At 49.5% G+C, this 18,352-nt stretch overlaps 1 protein-coding gene across 10 annotated transcripts in view; it reads right to left on the reverse strand.

Moving 5' to 3' along the window:
• Nucleotides 1-18,352, reverse strand: part of KDM2B (lysine demethylase 2B) — a 154,578-nt gene that overhangs the window by 108,951 nt on the left and 27,275 nt on the right. For 3 of the 10 annotated variants that reach the window (XM_040444135.1, XM_040444136.1, XM_040444132.1), the window contains 3 exons: nucleotides 16,565-16,709; nucleotides 13,496-13,574; nucleotides 12,163-12,209 (listed from right to left, as the gene is read on the reverse strand). In XM_040444135.1, coding sequence (XP_040300069.1) covers nucleotides 12,163-12,209; nucleotides 13,496-13,574; nucleotides 16,565-16,577 — 139 coding nt within the window. In that variant the 5' untranslated portion in view covers nucleotides 16,578-16,709. The other 7 variants (XM_040444128.1, XM_040444126.1, XM_040444131.1 and 4 more) reach the window with 4 other exon arrangements.

An 18,352-nucleotide genomic window follows, 5' to 3' on the forward strand; every position in this document is an offset into this window, starting at 1 on the left:
TCAGACCCAGATTCTGGGGATTTCCCTTTGAAAACCACTGGGTTAGGTCTTTTCAGGTCCTCTTCTAGGACCGACACACTGATTTTTAGCCTACTTCTTAAATAGATCAGATCCCTTAAACATGAACCGGAGAGAAGCATGGGGGGGACGAGACCCACAGGCTTGCCCCAGGGGTCACTGGGGACACTGGGGCCTGTGAGGCCTGCCTGTCCTCTTCAGTCTGAGCTGGGAGATTAAGAATCAGCCCTCCATCTTCTCAGGTTCCCAGTCTGGTCTGCTGCTGATGGCAAAGGAGAGCTGGCTGTAAATGCCAGGTCTCTGAGCAGGAAGCTCAGTACCGGGGGAAGAGACGTGTGCCCCCAAGGGACAGAAGAAGGGACAGATCAGTGCTAACAATGGAATGTGGCCCTCCAAGCGTTGGGAGCAGCCACCTCTGGAGCAGGTGACAGGGACAAGCTGCCCTTTGGATCCTGCAAGGGACCCAGAGCAATGGAACTCTCCGGCTTCTGAAGTCAACGGGTTACAGGGAAAATTTTCCACGTTGAGCAGTGTCTGGCGTCCCTAAGTAGGCCAGCAGCTCAACCCCCCTCCTATTCTCTCTACTCCCCGCCCCCCCATTCTCATTGGTTCTCTGGGCTCACAGGCTACACACACATCCAACAAATTCCAGCTGCAGAAATTAATCCGTAGCCCCATGGCCCTTGCTTTGAAGGCCCCATCAGTCAGCTCCAAGAGCCACGGGCTCAGAGCTGGGAAGAGGCTGCTGAAAGTCACCTTGAACACTAATATAAAGTATACACAGGCACTGACCCCAAACTCCTCCTGAGAGTGCCCACAACTGTCCTCCATCGTCGTTCTGGAACCCTCTCTATCTTCCTCAAGTTTCTCAAATGGTTTTTTATTCTGCTCCTTGAAAGTGTCTCCTCATCCATTTCACAGAGGTAGTGTTTATTAGCAAAAGCACTGGCCACAGTTCAAATCTCACTCTTTCCTAGCGGTGAAGCCTTTGGTATGTATATCCCTGAAGTTCTCTGGGTCTCTGTTTCTTCATCTGTAAAGTGAAGAGAATAGGACCTTCTGACACGATTACTGAAAGCACTTTGTAAACTTAAAGGCAGGAGTCCTTTTGAGGACACTCTCCCAAACTGAAGGTATGAGGGAAAGGGGAGGGCCCAGAGCAGACACTATCTGCACCACCTGGGACAGATCTATTGTAGGGTCTAGGCTTCAGTGTCTTCACTGTGAAATAAGGTGCTTACAAAGGTCCTTAAGTTCTCCCTAAGCACTGATATCTTCTGGCTCCTCACCTCTGCACCTTTAAAAATTATCTCCAGGGGCGCCTGGGTGGCTCAGTCGGTTAAGCAGCCGACTTCGGCTCAGGTCATGATATCGCGGTCCGTGAGTTCGAGCCCCGCGTTGGGCTCTGGGCTGACAGCTCAGAGCCTGGAGCCTGTTTCAGATTCTGTGTCTCCCTCTCTCTCTGACCCTCCCCCATTCATGCTCTGTCTCTCTCTGTCTCAAAAATAAATAAAAACATTATTAAAAAATTTTATAAAAAAAAAAAGATAAATAAATAAAATTATCTCCAGCACAGATCCAATACCAGAATGTCCTCTGTGCCCCGGGTGCAAGATCCCGACCCTCACAGACAGATGAGCGTAAGATACAAACCAGGGGCACCTGGGTGGCTCGGCTGGTTGAGCGTCTGACTTCGGCTCAGGTCATGATCTCACAGTTCATGAGTTGGAGCCCCATGTCGGGCTCACCGCTGCCAGCACAGAGCCTGCTTGGGATCCTCTGTCCCCTCTCTCTGTGCACACTCTCAAAAATAAATAAACTTAAAAAAAAAAAAAAAAAAACGGAAGAAGATACAAACCCAGGCTAACAAATCAGGGTGAAACCCAATCAGCCAAGAAAATCCAAACAGACACTCAAGCCAAAAATACTACAGAGCTCTGGATTATGGGACACCAAGAGCCAGCCACAGTACTGTGCAGAAGTTAAGAGAACAGCTCCTTAGTCAAATGGATATGGGCACAAATCAGCAACTCCACACACTAGCTATTTACGGACAAATCACTCTGAGCCTCAATTTGACATCTATGGAATGGGGATAGTGGCAAATACAGTTTTATGTGGATCAGACGAAAAAATACAGCAGAGGTTCCTGGCTTCTAAGATCTCAGGAAGCAACAGCTAATGCGAGTAGTTCCAGTCTAAGGAGCTACCCACAGGGGAGTGATTTCTATTAGGTAAACAGTGGGCAGAAGCAAGTTTAGCTCCCCAAGGCCCAGGTACAGTCAAGATTTTGATTTCAGAACACTGGCATTCCAAGGAAAGGGAAATAGGACAAACCAGTGAGCTGGGGCTCGTCTTAAAGAAAAAAAGGGGTGCCTGGGTGGCTCAGTCAGTTAAGCATCTGACTCTGGCTCAGGTCATGAGCTCACAGTTCTTGAGTTTGAGCCCCATGTCGGGCTCTGTGCTGACAGCTCAGAGCCTGGAGCCTGCTTCGGATTCTGTGTCTCCCTCTCTCTCTGCCCCTCCCCAGCTCACACTCTGTCTCTCTTTCTCAAAAATAAATAAACATTAAAGAAAAGAAAGAAAGAAATAGGGGCACCTGGGTGGCTCAGTTGGTTGAGTGTCTGACTTTGGCTCAAGTTATGATCTTGAGGTTCATGAGTTTGAGCCCCACATGGGGCTCACTGCTGTCAGCCTGCGAGCATAGAGCCCACTTCAAAATCCTCTGTCCTCCTCTCCCTGCCCCTCTCCTGCTTGCACTCTCCCAAAAATAAACATTTTAAAAATAAAATTAAAATTAAAAAAATAAATTAATTTTTAAAACTTATTTAACAAAAAAACAAAAAAGAAAAAAGGAAAAAAAAAGAACTATAACCGAACTCCTCTGAAACTCTCCTTCCTTGGCACTCAGGAGTCTCAGCCTTCCTGACTTCATGCACCTTCCTCTGCTTGAGTTTCTATCTGTTCTGCCAGGTGGATGCCTCCCGTGCCATCTGTCCACCCTGAATTTCTCTCCTGAGCTCCATTCAATGTGGCCAGAACTGAGCCCATCCACACCCCCTGCACAAGTCTACTTTTCCTCTGGGTTTCCATTACAAGCATCATCTTCTCCCAATCACTGAAATTCAAACCCATGTTTGAATCTGATATGCCATCTGCTGTCTGGGCAACTTGCAAGTCACTTGTCTCCAGGCCTCAGTTTTTCCCACCTGTGTAAGGGGAAAGCAAGACTAGAGGAATTCTAAGAGCTCTTCCAGAGGGGCACCTGGGTGGTTCAGTCGGTGAAGCGTCTGACTTCGGCTCAGGTCATGATCTCTCTCTCTCTCTCTCTCTCTCTCAAAAATAAACATTAAAACAAAAACAAAAACAAAAACAAACTCTTCTAGAGTTTCAAATGTAAAGTGTCTATGATTTTAAACCAACTTAAAAAAAAAAAAGAAAAGAAAAGTCTGGAGGCAAGTCAGCTATCTTTGACTTTTTTTTTTTTTTTTTTTTTTTTTTTTTAGTATTTATTCATTTTTCAGAGAGCAAAGTGGGAAAGGGGCAGAGAGAGGGAGGGACAGAGGATCCAAAGCAGGCTCTACGTTCCGCTCTGACAGCAGAGAGCCCAACGCGGAGCTTGAACTCACAAACCTCAAGATCATGACCTGAGCTGAAGTTGGATGCTCAACCGACTGAGCCACCCAGGCGCCCCAGCTATCTTTGATTTCTAAAGTGTGAGAATTTACTAAGCACAACCTGTCAAGGGCACATCCAAGTCTGGTGAGTCTCCTTCACCAGACACAATGCAGACACCAGTAACACTACGAAGGAAGAATGAATGGAGGAGAAAGTCATGAAGCAAAAGTGTGAGAAGCACCCAGAGCTGAGTTCAGGTCCCATGTAGATCGCCCATCCACGGGCCATGTGGGTTGTTCCCCCCTGAGCCTCGGATCCCCATCGGGAGAGTGAACGGTAACAATTTATATGATTATTGGTGAGGACAAAATGAGGTCATTTGGTAAACAGACAGTAAAAGACAGGAGATTATTTCTATAATTGGATAAATAAATACTGAATGAGGTGATTTGTCATGAATATTTTTCAAGAAAAGGGGTCAAAGAAAACATCAGTGAGCTAGGATATCCTCTTTAGAGAGAAATACAGTAAGATAATATGCAGGACACAATCAGCGACACAATTGGTAGAGAGTGAGTGGGGACCCAGCACTTTATGGATATGTTTTCTCAGAAAGTTTAAAGCATCTTCAGAGGCAACTAGAATTCCTTCCCAGTCTCCCTATCCCCCCAACTCCCAACCCACATATGTGAAAATATCCCATTCTTCTTAAATGGATTATCTGGGATAGAGCCCGTTATTTGCAGGATGCGGGGAGCTGCTCAGGGGACACACTGGAGCATCCAGAAACAGACGCATGCAAAAGTAGTCACCTGATTTACGACAAAGACAATACTTCATTGCCGTGGGGAGAGGATGCTTTTTCAATCACGGTACTGGATTAACTGGATATACACGCAGGAGAAAAGGGATCGTGACCCTTATTGTGCACCAAACACAAGAATCAATTCCACATAAACTACAGACCTAAATGTGAAAGTCTGAACGATAAAGCTTTTTTTTGAGAAAAACACATGAAGATCTTCCAACCCTGCAGTATGCAAATATTTCTGAAACAAAACACAAAATAAGTAATAGACCAAGAAGCGCTAAACGGTCTATGTTAAAATAAAGAATGTCTGTCTGTTCATTCAAAGACACCTTTAGGGGTGTGAAAAGGCAACACAATCCACAAAGTAAGAGATTTTGGAATGTATAATCATATCCAGAATAGATCAAGAAACTTTATGTTGTGGGCTGAATTGTGTCCCCTAACATTTATGTGTTGAGCTCCTAACCCCCAGGATCTCAAAATGTAATCATGTTTGAGAACAGTCTTTATAGAGGTAATTAAGTTAAAATAAGACCTTTAGGGTGGGCCCTAATTCAACAAGACTGATGTCCCCCTTTTTTTGAGCTTACTTATTTATTTTGAGAGAGAGAGAGCCTGCACATGAGTGAGGGAGGGGCAGAGAAAGATGGAGAGAGAGAATCCCAAGAAGGCTCTGTGCTGTCAGCGCACAGCCCAATGTAGGGATCGATCTCATGAACTGTTGAGATCATGACCTGAGCTGAAATCAAGAATCAGATGCTTAACCAACTGAGCCCCCCAGGCGCCCCAAGACTGATATAAAAAGAGATTAGGTCACAGAAACAGAAGGAAGACCATATGAAGACACAGGGAGAAGACAGTCATCTACAAACCAAGGAGAGAGGTCTTCAGAGAAACCAGCCCCACAACAAACACTTCCATCTTGGACTTCTAGCTCCGTAATTGTGAGAAAATAAATTTCTGCAGGGTGCCTGGATGGCTCAGTCAGCTAAGCGTGAGACTCTTAATCTTGGCTCAAGTCACAATCTCACAGCTCATGGTTTGAGCCCTGTGTTGGGCTCTGTGTTGACAGCACAGAGCCTGCTGGGGATTCTAGCTCTCCCTCCCTCTCTGCCCCTCCCCTGTTCATGCTTGCTCCCTCTCTCTCTCTCTCTCAAAATAAGTAAATAAACATCTAAAAACTTAAAAAAAATGTTCTGTTATTTAAATCATCCAGTCTATGGTACTTCGTCATGGCGGCCCTTGCAAACTAATACTTCTTACAATCAACAAGAGACAACCCTTCAAAATAATGGAGAAAAGACTTGATCAGACAGCTCACATAAACATATGAAACAGAGTGCAATTTCATTAGTTATTAAAGAAATACAAACTAAAACCACCATGTGATAAAACTATACTCCCTCCAGCACAGAAGTGTGACTAAAATTAAAAGGATGGGGCACCTGGGTGGCTCAGTCCTTAAGCATGTGACTTCGGCTCAGGTCATGATCTCACAGTTCGTGAGTTCAAGTCCCACATCGGGTAAGCTGGAGCCCTGCTTCGGGTAAAACACAAGCCCAGGGTGAGCCCTGCTTCTCTTTCTTGCTCTCTCCCCTCGTGGGACTCTCTCTCTCTCTTTCTCTCTTCTCCTTGCTCACTTGCGCTCTCTGTCTCTCAAAAAAAAAAAAAAAAAAAATGAAAAGGATGGAAAGGGGAGCCTAGGTTGCTCAGTTGGTTAACTGTCTGACTCTTGATTTCAGGTAGGTCTTGATCTCAGGGTCGTGAGTACAAGTCCCGAATTGGACTCCGTGATGGGTGTGGAGCCTACTTTAAAAAAAAAAAAAAAAAAAAAGGATGGAAACATGAACTCTTGGTGAGGATGCAGAGCAATGAGAAGCAGACCAAGCCCTGTGGATGGTTACTGACAGTGTCTACTAAAACTAAACACATGCTCATACCCTGTGACCCAAACAGTTCCACTCTTAGGTATATGCCCAACTGAAATGCACCCATCTGTTCACCAAAAGTCATGTCCTGGGGTGTTCACAGCAGCCTTAAACTGGCAGCTATCAGAGTGCCCACTGATAAGAGAATGAATAGAGGCAGCTGAGTGGCTCAGTGAGTGAAGCATCTGACTCTGGATCTCAACTCAGGTCATGAACTCAGAGTCATGAGTTCAAGCCCCGCATTGGGCTCTGTGCTGGGCGTGAAGCCTACTTACAAAAAATAAACAACAATAATAATAATAGGATGAATACATACATAGGGAAATAGTCACACAACAGAAAACTACGGCAATGAAAATAAACCACCTACAACTATACACAACAGTATCGATGAGTCTTTTTTTTTTTTTCTTTTTTCTCAACGTTTTTATTTATTTTTGGGACAGAGAGAGACAGCGCATGAACGGGGGAGGGGCAGAGAGAGAGGGAGACACAGAATCGGAAACAGGCTCCAGGCTCTGAGCCATCCGCCCAGAGCCCGACGCGGGGCTCGAACTCACGGACCGCGAGATCGTGACCTGGCTGAAGTCGGATGCTTAACCGACTGCGCCACCCAGGCGCCCCTCGATGAGTCTTTTTTTTTTTTTTTCAACGTTTTTTATTTATTTTTGGGACAGAGAGAGACAGAGCATGAACGGGGGAGGGGCAGAGAGAGAGGGAGACACAGAATCGGAAACAGGCTCCAGGCTCCGAGCCATCAGCCCAGAGCCTGACGCGGGGCTCGAACTCACGGACCGCGAGATCGTGACCTGGCTGAAGTCGGACGCTTAACCACTGCCCCACCCAGGCGCCCCAAGTCTTATAAACACCAAGCTGAGCAAAAGAAGTTGAAAGTAAAAGTGGACGCCTGCCTGATTCCACTGTCATAAAGTATGATGAACACAGGCGAAATTCATCCACGCTGCTAGAAGTCAGGATGACAATGGAGGGCAGTGACTGGATAGGGACACAGGGGTTGATTCTGGAGTGCCAGTGACCAGGGGGCGCCTGGGGGGCGCAGTCGGTTAAGCGTCCGACTTCAGCCAGGTCACGATCTCGCGGTCCGTGAGTTCGAGCCCCGCGTCGGGCTCTGGGCGGATGGCTCAGAGCCTGGAGCCTGTTTCCGATTCTGTGTCTCCCTCTCTCTCTGCCCCTCCCCCGTTCATGCTCTGTCTCTCTCTGTCCCGAAAATAAATAAACGTTGGAGTGCCAGTGACCATAGTACGTTCAATTTGTCAAAATTAATCAAGATGTATGGTTATCATACGTGCACTTTTCTATATGTACATTATACTTCAATAAAAAGCCTTTTTTTTTTTAAAGTGTACTGTGTCCTAAAAATGCAAAGTGACTTTTTTGTTTTTAAAGGCGAGGAGTTAGGAATGGAGACCAGGTATCTGAATTCCCAGAAGGCATATAAATGGGGCTGATAGATCAAAGCCTGATTTACGGCATTAGAGAAGAATCTGTGGCTGCAACCGGTGCCTCAATAGCTGGCCCCTTCTAGAACAGTTGCCTCCCAAGGTACGAGGCCTGGGGAGGGGGCAAGAGTCTAGAAGACAGAGGGTGAGATCCCACACTGACAGGGTTGGCGCAGCCTTCCCCATACCCTACCTTCCAAGGCAGAACTCCTATTTACGTTTGGGACATGTTAATGTCGCCCAGCAACCCTGGATAATCACCCCTTCCCCACTCCCAGATCACTTGCTTGTGCTGCAGCTGACCCCAGCCACCAGTTCCAGGGATGGGGTGCTGCTAAAGCCATCAGAGCCAATCCAGAGACATTTGATGGAACGACTGGCGGGTCAGGAAGGAGAACCTGAACTGGCAGGATAAAGCCGGAGCTGCTGGCTCACCATCTTTGCCACCACATGGGGAGAAGCTTTGCCCAAGAATGAAGCAGAAAGAGGAAGCCAAAGAGGGAAGCAGAAAGGAAAAATAAGAGTCAACCTCTCAAGATCTTCTTGGAACACCTAGATGTAGACGTGCCTGAAGGTCACACTCTAAACCTATTATGTAAGCCAGTGAATTCTGTTTTGCTTAGGCCAGCTTGAGTTACATTTGCCATTTATGTCACTGTGAAGTATGTGCCCTTTTGCTGCTCCCCAGAAGCCTGCGTGCACTCTCAGAGATTAAAATGGGCATAATACCCCATGCTAACTGCATGGAACACACTGTATCTTCACAAAGCACTTCAATACCCATCGATCCATTTGATCATCACAGAAATGCCAAGAGAGATAGGGTGTAGGTATCACTATTCCTGCCTTCTTTGCCATCCCAGACTTTTCGAGAGCTGGCAAGGACATGAGGACCATCTAATTGAGTCCTCTTGCTTCAACAACCAGACAAATGAGGTGCAAAGAAAGCAGTAGAAGCCTGGAAATGACTAGAGCAAAATAAAACTGCAAAGGGCTTTTAAGTTCCTCAAAAGGGCCAAGAGCAACATTACTAAGACTCTGATGTCGCCTGAACCTCAGACTTGAGAATCTAGCTTTCATCCTTGCTCATAAAGAGAATTTTATCGGGGCTCCTAGGTGGCTCATTCAGTTAAGCATCCAACTCTTGATTTTGGCTCAGGTCATGATCTCATGGTTCATGAGTTAGAGCCCACATCGGGCTCTGTGCTGACAGTGTGGAGCCTACTTAGGATTCTTGCTCTCCCTCTCTCTCTGCCCCTCCTCTGCTCTCTCTCTCTCTCTCAAAAAATAAAATAAAATAAAAAAGAGAATTTTATCACATCCATGGCCTTCCTTTATGATAAATAATAACAGGGACCATTCATCAAGCACTCGTCTGCCAACAAAATGCCAAGCATTCATTCATTCTCTTCTAGAATCCTCCACTGAGGCAGATTCTGCTACTAGACCTATTTTGCAGATAAGGGAACAGAGGCTTAGGTAGATTAAGCAGCATGCCCCAAATCAGTCAACTGGCAGAGGTGGGCCTCAAACTAAGGTTGTCCAGCAGCAAAGGGTAGGGTGGGGTTGCTGCTCCAGAATGAGTCGTATGTGCCAAGACTTAATTTTGGGGGTCCATCATGCCATCTTCCACACAGGGTCAGAAAGTCTGCTGCTTCTGCTGTGATGTTTACTTCCTTCAGCATTTCTAGAATCCAGCTTTAAAAAAAATTATGTCCTAGGGTGCCTGGGTGGCTCAGTTGGTTAAGCGTCCAACTCCGGCTCAGGTCATGATCTCGCAGTTTGTGGGTTCAAGCCCCACGTCAGGCTCTATGCTGACTGCTCAGAGCCTGGAGTCTGCTTTGGATTCTGTGTCTCCCTCTCTCTCTCTCTCTGCCCCACCCCTGCCTCCGCTCTGTCTCTCAAAAATGAATGAACATTTAAAAAAAAAAAAAAAAAAAGACAGGCAGGGATGCCTGGGTTGCTCAGTCTATTAAGCATCCGACTCTTTTTTTTTTTTTTTAATGTTTGTTTATTTTTGAGACACCGAGAGAAACGGAGTATGAGCAGGAGAGGGGCAGAGAGAGAGGGAGACACAGAAACTGAAGCAGGCCAATGTGGGAACCCACGAACCATAAAATCATGACCCGAGCTCAAGTCGGACACTTAAACAACTTGAGCCACTCATGTGCCCCAAATGTTCGATTCTTAAGCTCAGCTCAGGTCTCGATCTCAGAGTCTTGAGTTTGAGCCCCATTTTGGGCTCCATGTTGGGCATAGAGCCTACTTAAACTTAAAAAAAAAAAAAAGATTAAAACAGAAAAAAAAAAAAGGACAGGCAATAACAAGGTTTGGCGAGGATGTGGAGAAATTGGAGCCCTCCTGCATTCCTAATGGGAATGTAAAGTGGTGCAGCTGCTTTGAAAAAGTCTGGCAGTTCCTCGGGTTAAATAAAGTTAACATATGACCCAATTAACTAGGTGTAGACCCAAGAGAAATGAAAACATGTGTCCACACAAAAACTTGTACACAAATATTCATGGCAGCATTATCTATAACAGAGAGAGAAACAAGCAAAATGTCCAGCAACTGATGAATGGATAAACAAAATGTGGTCTATGCACACACGTCCACTGGAATCATATTCAGCCATAAAAAGGAACCAAGCACTGGGGCGCCTGGGTGGCTCAGTCAGTTAAGTGTCCAAGTTCAGCTTAGATCATGATCTCCAGGTTTGTGGGTTTGTGGGTTGGAGCCCCATGTCTGCTGTGCTGACAGCAGAGAGCCCACTTCAGATCCTCTGTCCCCCTGTGTCTGCCCCTCCCCCATTCATTCTCTCTCCCTCTCTCTCTCTCAAAAATAAATAAAAAAAAAAAAAAGGAATGAAGCACTGACACCTGCTACAACATGGATGAACCTCAAACACACGATGCTAAGTGAAAGAAGCCAATCACAAAAGGCCACATATTATATGATTCCACTTCCACGAAATGTCCAGAACAGACAAACCCACGGAGGCAAAAAGCACATCCCTGGTTGTTGGGAGTTGAAAGCAGAGAACTGGGAGGTACAGGGCTGACTTTAGAGGTGACAGGATTCTGAAATCATATCGTGGCGATGGCTGCACAACCTTGTGAACGTACTAAAAGCACTGAGTTGTACACTCCAAAGTGGTTAAATAGTGAATTTTACGGCCTATGAATTTTATGTCAATTAAAAAAGTGTTTTTAAACCTCTCCCAAAGAGAGTGATCAGATTGCATGTCTACCCCCTTCACTCCACTTTAAAACTCCCCAGGGCTTCCCACCACACTGGGAGCCAAACCCAAACTCCCCACCAGGGCCTGTAATGCCCTACATGGCTCTGGCCCTGTGACCTCTCCCCTTTTCTCTTTTCCCCCTTACTCACTCCACTCGTCCCCCACCTCCTGGCCTTTGACCTGGCCTATCCCTCAATCTGAAATGTTCTTTCCCACAGCTGGCTTCTCATCAGTCAGGCTTCTGTCCATATGTACACACACACACACACACACACACACACACACACACATACAAACACACACACACACACCCCAGGCCCTCTCTGACCAGCCCATCTAAGACACAGCCCATTACCCTGCCTTGTTTCTTCATAGGCCTTATCATCTTCCAAAAAGGTATCGATTTTTAAAAACTATTTACTTGTCTGTTGCCTATCGCTCCAACCAAGAGGACAGGGATCTTGTCTGTCATGTTCACAGCTCTGAACTTGCCTGCCATGAAGGAGCTACTTGAGAAACACTTCTGGAAAGAACGGATTTATTGAAGGACGTCCTGTAACATCTGAAATGCCAGGTCAGGAGTCTGGAGCACTAAGTGATCACTCTGCAGAGCACACTCGGCAGGTGCTCGGGGAGTTAATAAGCATATGCTGGGTACTCAGTGGCAAACCCCACCCTAGACCTGTCTAGAACCCTGAGGAAGCAGGAAGCAGGATCCCTCCCCTCCAAAGTCTGAAAGTCTTTCAGGGGTCACAAAGCACCCAGTGTTTACCCAGCAAGCCCCAAACAATGCAAAGGAGAAATCTAAGATTGTGTTGTGATGGAGGCTAGGGTCCAAATCAGCCCTCATAAAACTGTGCACTGGCCAACACCCTCTCACACAGCTTCTTACGACTTTGCAATCTGACCTGTTCTCCGGAATGAGACGGTTGCAGCTCACACCTGCTCCTGCCTCCTCCCACGGGGACTTTCTTTTCAGAGGCAGTTAAAAATCTAAACAGGAGGGTGGTGAAGACCTCTGCCTCTTGTCCCTCCCCCCCCCCCCCCAACTTCGGCATCTCTGAGCTGCACACACAGTGAGCAACTTACCCACTAGGAGTTTGACATCTCGGACTGTGAAATCAGGGTCAGGCATCCTGGAAAAAGAGAAGCACAGATATTTGCTGAGAAGCCAGAAACCACAGAGTTAGACCCAACTCTGGGGCAGGGGGAAACCATTTTTCCAAGAGGGTTCCCTGGCTCTCAGTTGGGGAACCCAGAATGAGATAATCCAGAGGGAGGGGGATAGACCAGTGAGTGCCCCCAGAGAGGGTCACTCTCCAACCATCGAGCCCTTTCCTCACTTCAGTAGGCAAACCAAACCCCCTCACTCTCCCCAGTAGGAATTCAGCACTGCCACAGAAAAGTGGATGAGACATCCACTGTCCACCCCACTTTTCAGGGGAAGACTGAATTGTGGTGTCAAAGGTAAGTCCTAGAGCTAGGCATTCAAACACCTGCTTTCTTTTAGGGTCAGCAGCCCTCTCTTTGTCTCTTCCCCTAGCAAACAATCTCCATAAAAAGGAGCTCTATGGAGGGTTGGAGGGATCCCTTTAAGTTCAAAGGGGAAAAAAAAAGACACACATCATTCCAATTCCGGGCATTTGGTAACATAGGCCATAATGACTGTGCTGACATTCACTATTAATTCACAGTGACGCCAGAGGTTTGATTTCTACCCTGGGAATGAGACTCTTGAGCGAGCCTGGCAGTAGATGCTGGAGAGGGAGGCAAGCTGGGATGCCACCCACAGCCTCCTCTCCACCCCAGCCCAAGGGGCGGAAACCTGTTCTTCCAGCCTTCCTCCCGGATGTCGGATGTCTCCCCCACCCCACCTGGAGCTCTGACAGATCTCAAAGAGAATGGAAACCAAACAACACACAGTTGGGGAGGCAGGTGCTGGGGCAGAGAAAGAGGAGGCAAGGAGCCTGGCAACCTAGGAAACATGCCCTCCACAGAAAAGGACCAATTTCCCACGTAGTGGGAGTCCAGAGTAGAAAAATATGTATCTAGGTACCCTGCCTCTGGAGTTAGAGACTGGCCACTCCCTTCACAGCTCAGGCCCTGCCTCAGTTTCCTAATTTGGGGAGTACTATGTTCTCTTTAGAGAGTCGCTGGACGTTAACTGTGATGGGTCAGGGAAAGAAGTGAACACTGTTCAAGTACCCTCTGTCGTCTCTGCCCAAATTCCCTGAAAAAGATCAGTCTTTGGAGAGTTTTTCCCCTTTTTCAGGCTTTGAACAAAGAGATTCTATCCCCAGGTAGTGAAGAAAGATCCTTCTCTGTGATGAGAGGTGGGGAGGAGGGCTCAGGAAATCCATCCCAAACTATAAACTGTAAGGGAGTGAGACATGGGAAGAAGCAATTAGTTTCAGCAACTTACTTAATCCCCAGTCCATCCTTTTCTCGAAATATCAGGGGAACCCTGAGAGCTTCTCTCTGCACGTACTCATAGTTGAAATCTGTTTGGATATTGGAATTAAAACAGGTTGGTTAAGTCATGAGGGAGCAAATGAACCACAATCAGTTGGTCAGAGGAAAGACATGGTTATATTCGATGCAGGCACCAGCTCTAGGGCAAAGCTCCCCGTAAAATGACAAGGAAATGGAGCAGGCACAGCCCAGGAGAAGCCAGGCCAACTATCAGCTCCTCTGCCTACTCAGTCATTCCCTGCATGCCCCACGGGTCAGAACTTGTCAATGAGCAGCCCAAGGCCAGGGAGGGTGGGGAGGGAGACTCATGAAAGAGCCCCGCACAGAAAAAGGCCCCAGATCGCTGAGAAAGAGGGACAGAGAAACGCACCCCAAGCTGAGCTCAGAAAGTAAAGGCAGTGCAAAATTGAAGAATACCACCTGGGAGGATCTGAAGCCCCAGAGAGGAGGCTGGGAGGAGAGTTCTCATTGTAGCTGAGCATCAGGGAAGATCTTATTGTAATATCCTGCATAGTGAAGGGGAGGGGGGGGGAAGCTGGTTTCCCTGGAAACTGTGTATTTGGTGCCAAAATAACTAGAGAACTGGGCACAGCTTTGTTGTCTTAATAGTGAAATTCTGCTGCAGCTATCACAATACTTGCTTCAACTGGGTAACAGAGCAGAATGCTCCCCAGGTGAAGGCTGTGTGAAGAGGGCACACTGAGGCCCAAAGAAAATTCACAAGGTAGTTTTCTGTCCCGGGTTTGTCTAGCGTAGACCCCAAAACCCTTAATGAAAGCCCTGGAGAATGAAGGAGGCCTTAGTTTCTATGTTCTTCGAGTTCCAAAACCAGGGGATCTGACCCAACCTTCCCTATCCCTAAATAGGGAGTTGAGGGAAGCGCAGATAAACCATCACATCCCCAAAGCCTCAGGTGAACCAAGGCACTCCACAAGGGCACAAGCCCTCCCTGGCCAGTCAGAAGAGAGATCACAGGCCACTGAAGCCCCTGCCCCAGGCAAATGGTTCACCAGGGCAGCTTGGTGGGGGAGGAGGCCAAGGCAACCCTGCTCAGAGCAGAGGGAGAGAACAAAACCAGAGCTGGGGAAAGCCCTGACCTTAGCAGCTCAGATCCCCAGGGGCTCACAGTGAATGGGGATTCCTAAGGATTTAAAGGCAGAGAAGTTTAAGAAGCTTCTACTTTGAATCCAGGCTAAGGGCTCCTTCTGTTTCTCAGCTCCTCCCTCGAATTTTGGGGCCAGATCTGAATTAACTACCAAAACGCAAGGACCCTCTCCTTTGAAAAGAGCCTGGACAGCAGATTTAAGGACTCTCCCTAGCTGGAATCCACCCCCTACACGCCCACACCCAAAACCCAGCTCCAACCACCCCCCCCCTCCTCAGCTTCAACTTCCTCAAAAGAGCTTGAGAAAACACTCAGATTTGGGGCTGAAAATTCTTCACAAATAACTAGGAAGAGTTTGCATGTCGTTTTCTCGTAGGATTCACCAAACTCAAAATGAGAAGGAAACGAGAGGAATTTGTGCTAAGGATTTGTGAGAGGATTTGTGTAAAATCCCATTTGTGCTAAGGAAATTTAAATGTAGTTGAGACTAGTTCTCCACCCCCCCGCCCCCCCCCCCCAGACTGTCTGCCTGCATATGCAATGCTCTTAAGACTTGGCAGGCTGGAAGAAAGTTCTTCTTCCCTCCCCCAACAACTACCCCCTACCACTGAACCCCAGGAAGCAGTGGGCACAAAGGAGAAACTTCAAAAATGCAAAGCCAGGACTGTCTCATCTGGGGGCTAACCTACAGCCCCAGCCACTCAACCAGAACCTGGAGGGGGAGGCCCTTCCCCTGTTATCAGCTCACTGAGGGATGGAAGGGTTTTCCAAGGTGGATGGGGGGGGGGGGGGGCAACAAAATGGAAATGGTGTATTATAAAGGAAACTTGAGTATCTGAGAGGAAAAAAACAAACTTAGAAACCCCAGACAGCATAGGGAAATACCTAGGTAGGCAGGGGTATCTCCAAAGCCCCAACCCCACAGGCAGAGCCAGAGGTCACACAGGGCCTCTGGAAGTCTCAGACCAAGCTAGAGCATCACCCCAACCTTGGCGGGACACCACAGACACCTTTCTAATACTAGAGCCAGGGAGAAACTCAGGCCGTGAAGATCTCAGGGTGGCACCCCAAAACCCCAGAGGCTTCCCCAACTTCTCCTCTAGACTGGCAGGGCCTACAAGGGACAGAACTCTCGAAGTCTCAGTCTGAGAAGAGACTTGGTTCCCCAGAGGGCTACCCCAAGTTTTCACTTCAAACTCCGGTGGTCAGGGATCTCAGCCTGAAGCCTGAGGGGGTAGAACTCTCTTACCCCCAGTCCCCACTTCAAACTGTCAAGGCTGAAGGGCCAGAGGCCTCAAACATAACTGGGGGCTCCAGACAACAGCTCTGAACTGACCCAGCCTCTGCTCAAATCTGGCAGAGACCAGAAGGTTATGGGGTTCTGCAGATCCCAGGGGCTGAGGAGGCATCATTCAGCAACCAGAGCATCCCCAGCACCAGCTCCTAACCGGCACGGCCCGAAATAGGACGGGGTTTGGGAGGCTTCGGGCCTAGGGGGACTCTCATCACAATGTCCCTGGGACACCCCAGCCCCTCTCCCAGACAGGCAGCCGCACCTCACGCAGCTACAAGGAGCTGAGCTGGCTCTGGGAGGGGTAGAATGCCGCGCACCCGCCCTCCCTCGGCCCACCCGTCAGTCCCCAGGTCCCTCTGACCACCAGTCCCCTGGCTCTGCCCACCCTGGGGCCCACTGTGGGCGCGGGCCGGATCTAGGCCCACGCCCGGCTCCCGTTCCCGCCTGCCCTCCTCCTTCGCCACCCCACCCCACCCCCCCAGTGCTCGGCCTCGTTTCGTCACCGGATCCCCTGGAATGGGGGACGCGGGCGCGAAATACGAACCCAGCCACCGGCAGCTCCCTCCCCACGTGCGCTCGGCCCGCGGCGCGGAGCGCGGCCCGAGGAGGGGGCGCCTCACCTTTGCCCTCCATGGCGTGCACGAAGTCCCCCTGGTACAGCTGACTGCGCAGCTTCTCCTCCAGGCTGAAGCCGCGGACGCTGACGATCTCCTCCACGTCCGACAAGTCCTCGTTCTCGTCGTATCTCTGGCGGTCAATCGGGCGCTGCAGGGACCCAAACCAGAGAGCCCGAGGCATTATTGGGGGGACTGGGGGTCGTCTCTTACCCTAGGCCCAGCTCAAGCAGGTGCAGGAGTCGCGCGCCCCCCGCACCCCACCATTGCGACCCGAGCAACTTTGCGCAAATGCCAAAGATGCTGAAAATCGGGATAACGAGAGGGGCCCGCACCCCCGGGGACCGGCTGTGCCCTGTACAGGGCACTCCCCTCCTGCATCTTTGGAGGCCATGGAAAGGACATCTGGGGGGCTCTCCCTTGGCCCCCCCCCCACCCCCGATAGGTGTTGAGTTTTGCCCACTCGGCCGGGAGCCTGGTTATGTAACCCGCGAAGGGGGCTCCGCGCACGGGCTGGCGGGGCATTTGTAGGCCCCGGGAGGAGCCGCCGCAGCGCCCCGCTCGGCGCTAACAGCAGCCCGGGCGGCCGCGGCGGCAGAGCCGGGAAGCCGGAACCGGGGGCCGGCGGCATTTCTAAGACTGGAGCCGCCCCCGAGCTACTCGGGAAGCTGGAAAGCTGAAATGGAAGGGCTGAGACCCCAGCCACCCCCGCCGACCGCCCGCCAATGCTAGAAGAAGAGGTGGAGGGGGAGGTCGGGGCTTGGGAGGGGGAGAGGCAGACGGCCCGCCACAAAGCTCCCATCGTAGACCCCAAAACGCACCAGCAGCTGCCTCATCTCCCCACAAGCGCGCGCGCACACTCACTTCCTAAGGAGACTCCCCCACCACTCCCCGCATCCCCTGCCTCCTCCCTCGACCGCCCAGCGCCGGGCCCTGCAGCCCCCCAGATTCCGGGCGAACCCCGAGCCCGCTCAGTCCCTCTCCACGCCTTTCCCCTCTACCACCTCCCCACTTAAGTGTCTGAGACTCTGAGCCTCACAAGGGACTGGAGGAGTAAGCTGCTTGCTTCCTTTTGCATGCAATTTATTATATTTTTTTTCCGGTCCTCTTGCAAAATACAGAAAAGGAAAGAAAAGGCAGCAAGAAACAACAACAACAACAAAAAAAAATAGATCTATCATTACCAGATACAGATTTGGAAAAAAAAAAAAAAAGCTACACACCAATCTTCTTCCAGAGTCTTTCTCTGCCTCCATTTTTTTAGGAGAGTTCACCAATTAATTGTCAACACTCCTGCCCCCTGCATTTTGGCGGAGGGGGGAAGGAGGGAAGACCAAAGAAAACAAACCAAAAAATAAATAAATAAAGCAAGCCAGAGCCGAGATCTACAAAGTTTTGCACCAACACTTAAGCAGATCCGTTTGCAAAGTCCTAGGAAACCATTTTCAGCAGTTGTGGGGGGGGAGGCGTCGACGTCATAATCCCCGGAACGTAAACATTGTTGCCGATCGCGCTCTGAGCCCGCGGCCGGGCTAGTGGAGGGGGCAGTCGGCCCGGGATGGGGGGGGCGGGGGCGGCTGCCCGAGGAGGTGAGGGGCGGGGAGGGCGCCCGGGAGGCACCGGGCGCCGTTAGCGCCCTGGCATCGCTGTTTTGTTGTTGGGTCACGAGTGCGCCTTGCACGCAGGCGCCGCCGCCGCCCGGGAGTTGTGTGCAGAGCTGACTTTTGGAGGGCTGAGTTGCAGGCGGCGGGCGCATCCCGGAGATGGCGGGGCAGGGAGGGAGGGAAGGAGGAG

The sequence above is a fragment of the Herpailurus yagouaroundi genome, unplaced genomic scaffold, assembly GCF_014898765.1.
Source record: "Herpailurus yagouaroundi ecotype Mexico unplaced genomic scaffold, PumYag 191, whole genome shotgun sequence".
In the NCBI taxonomy this organism is placed as follows: Eukaryota; Metazoa; Chordata; class Mammalia; order Carnivora; family Felidae; genus Herpailurus; species Herpailurus yagouaroundi.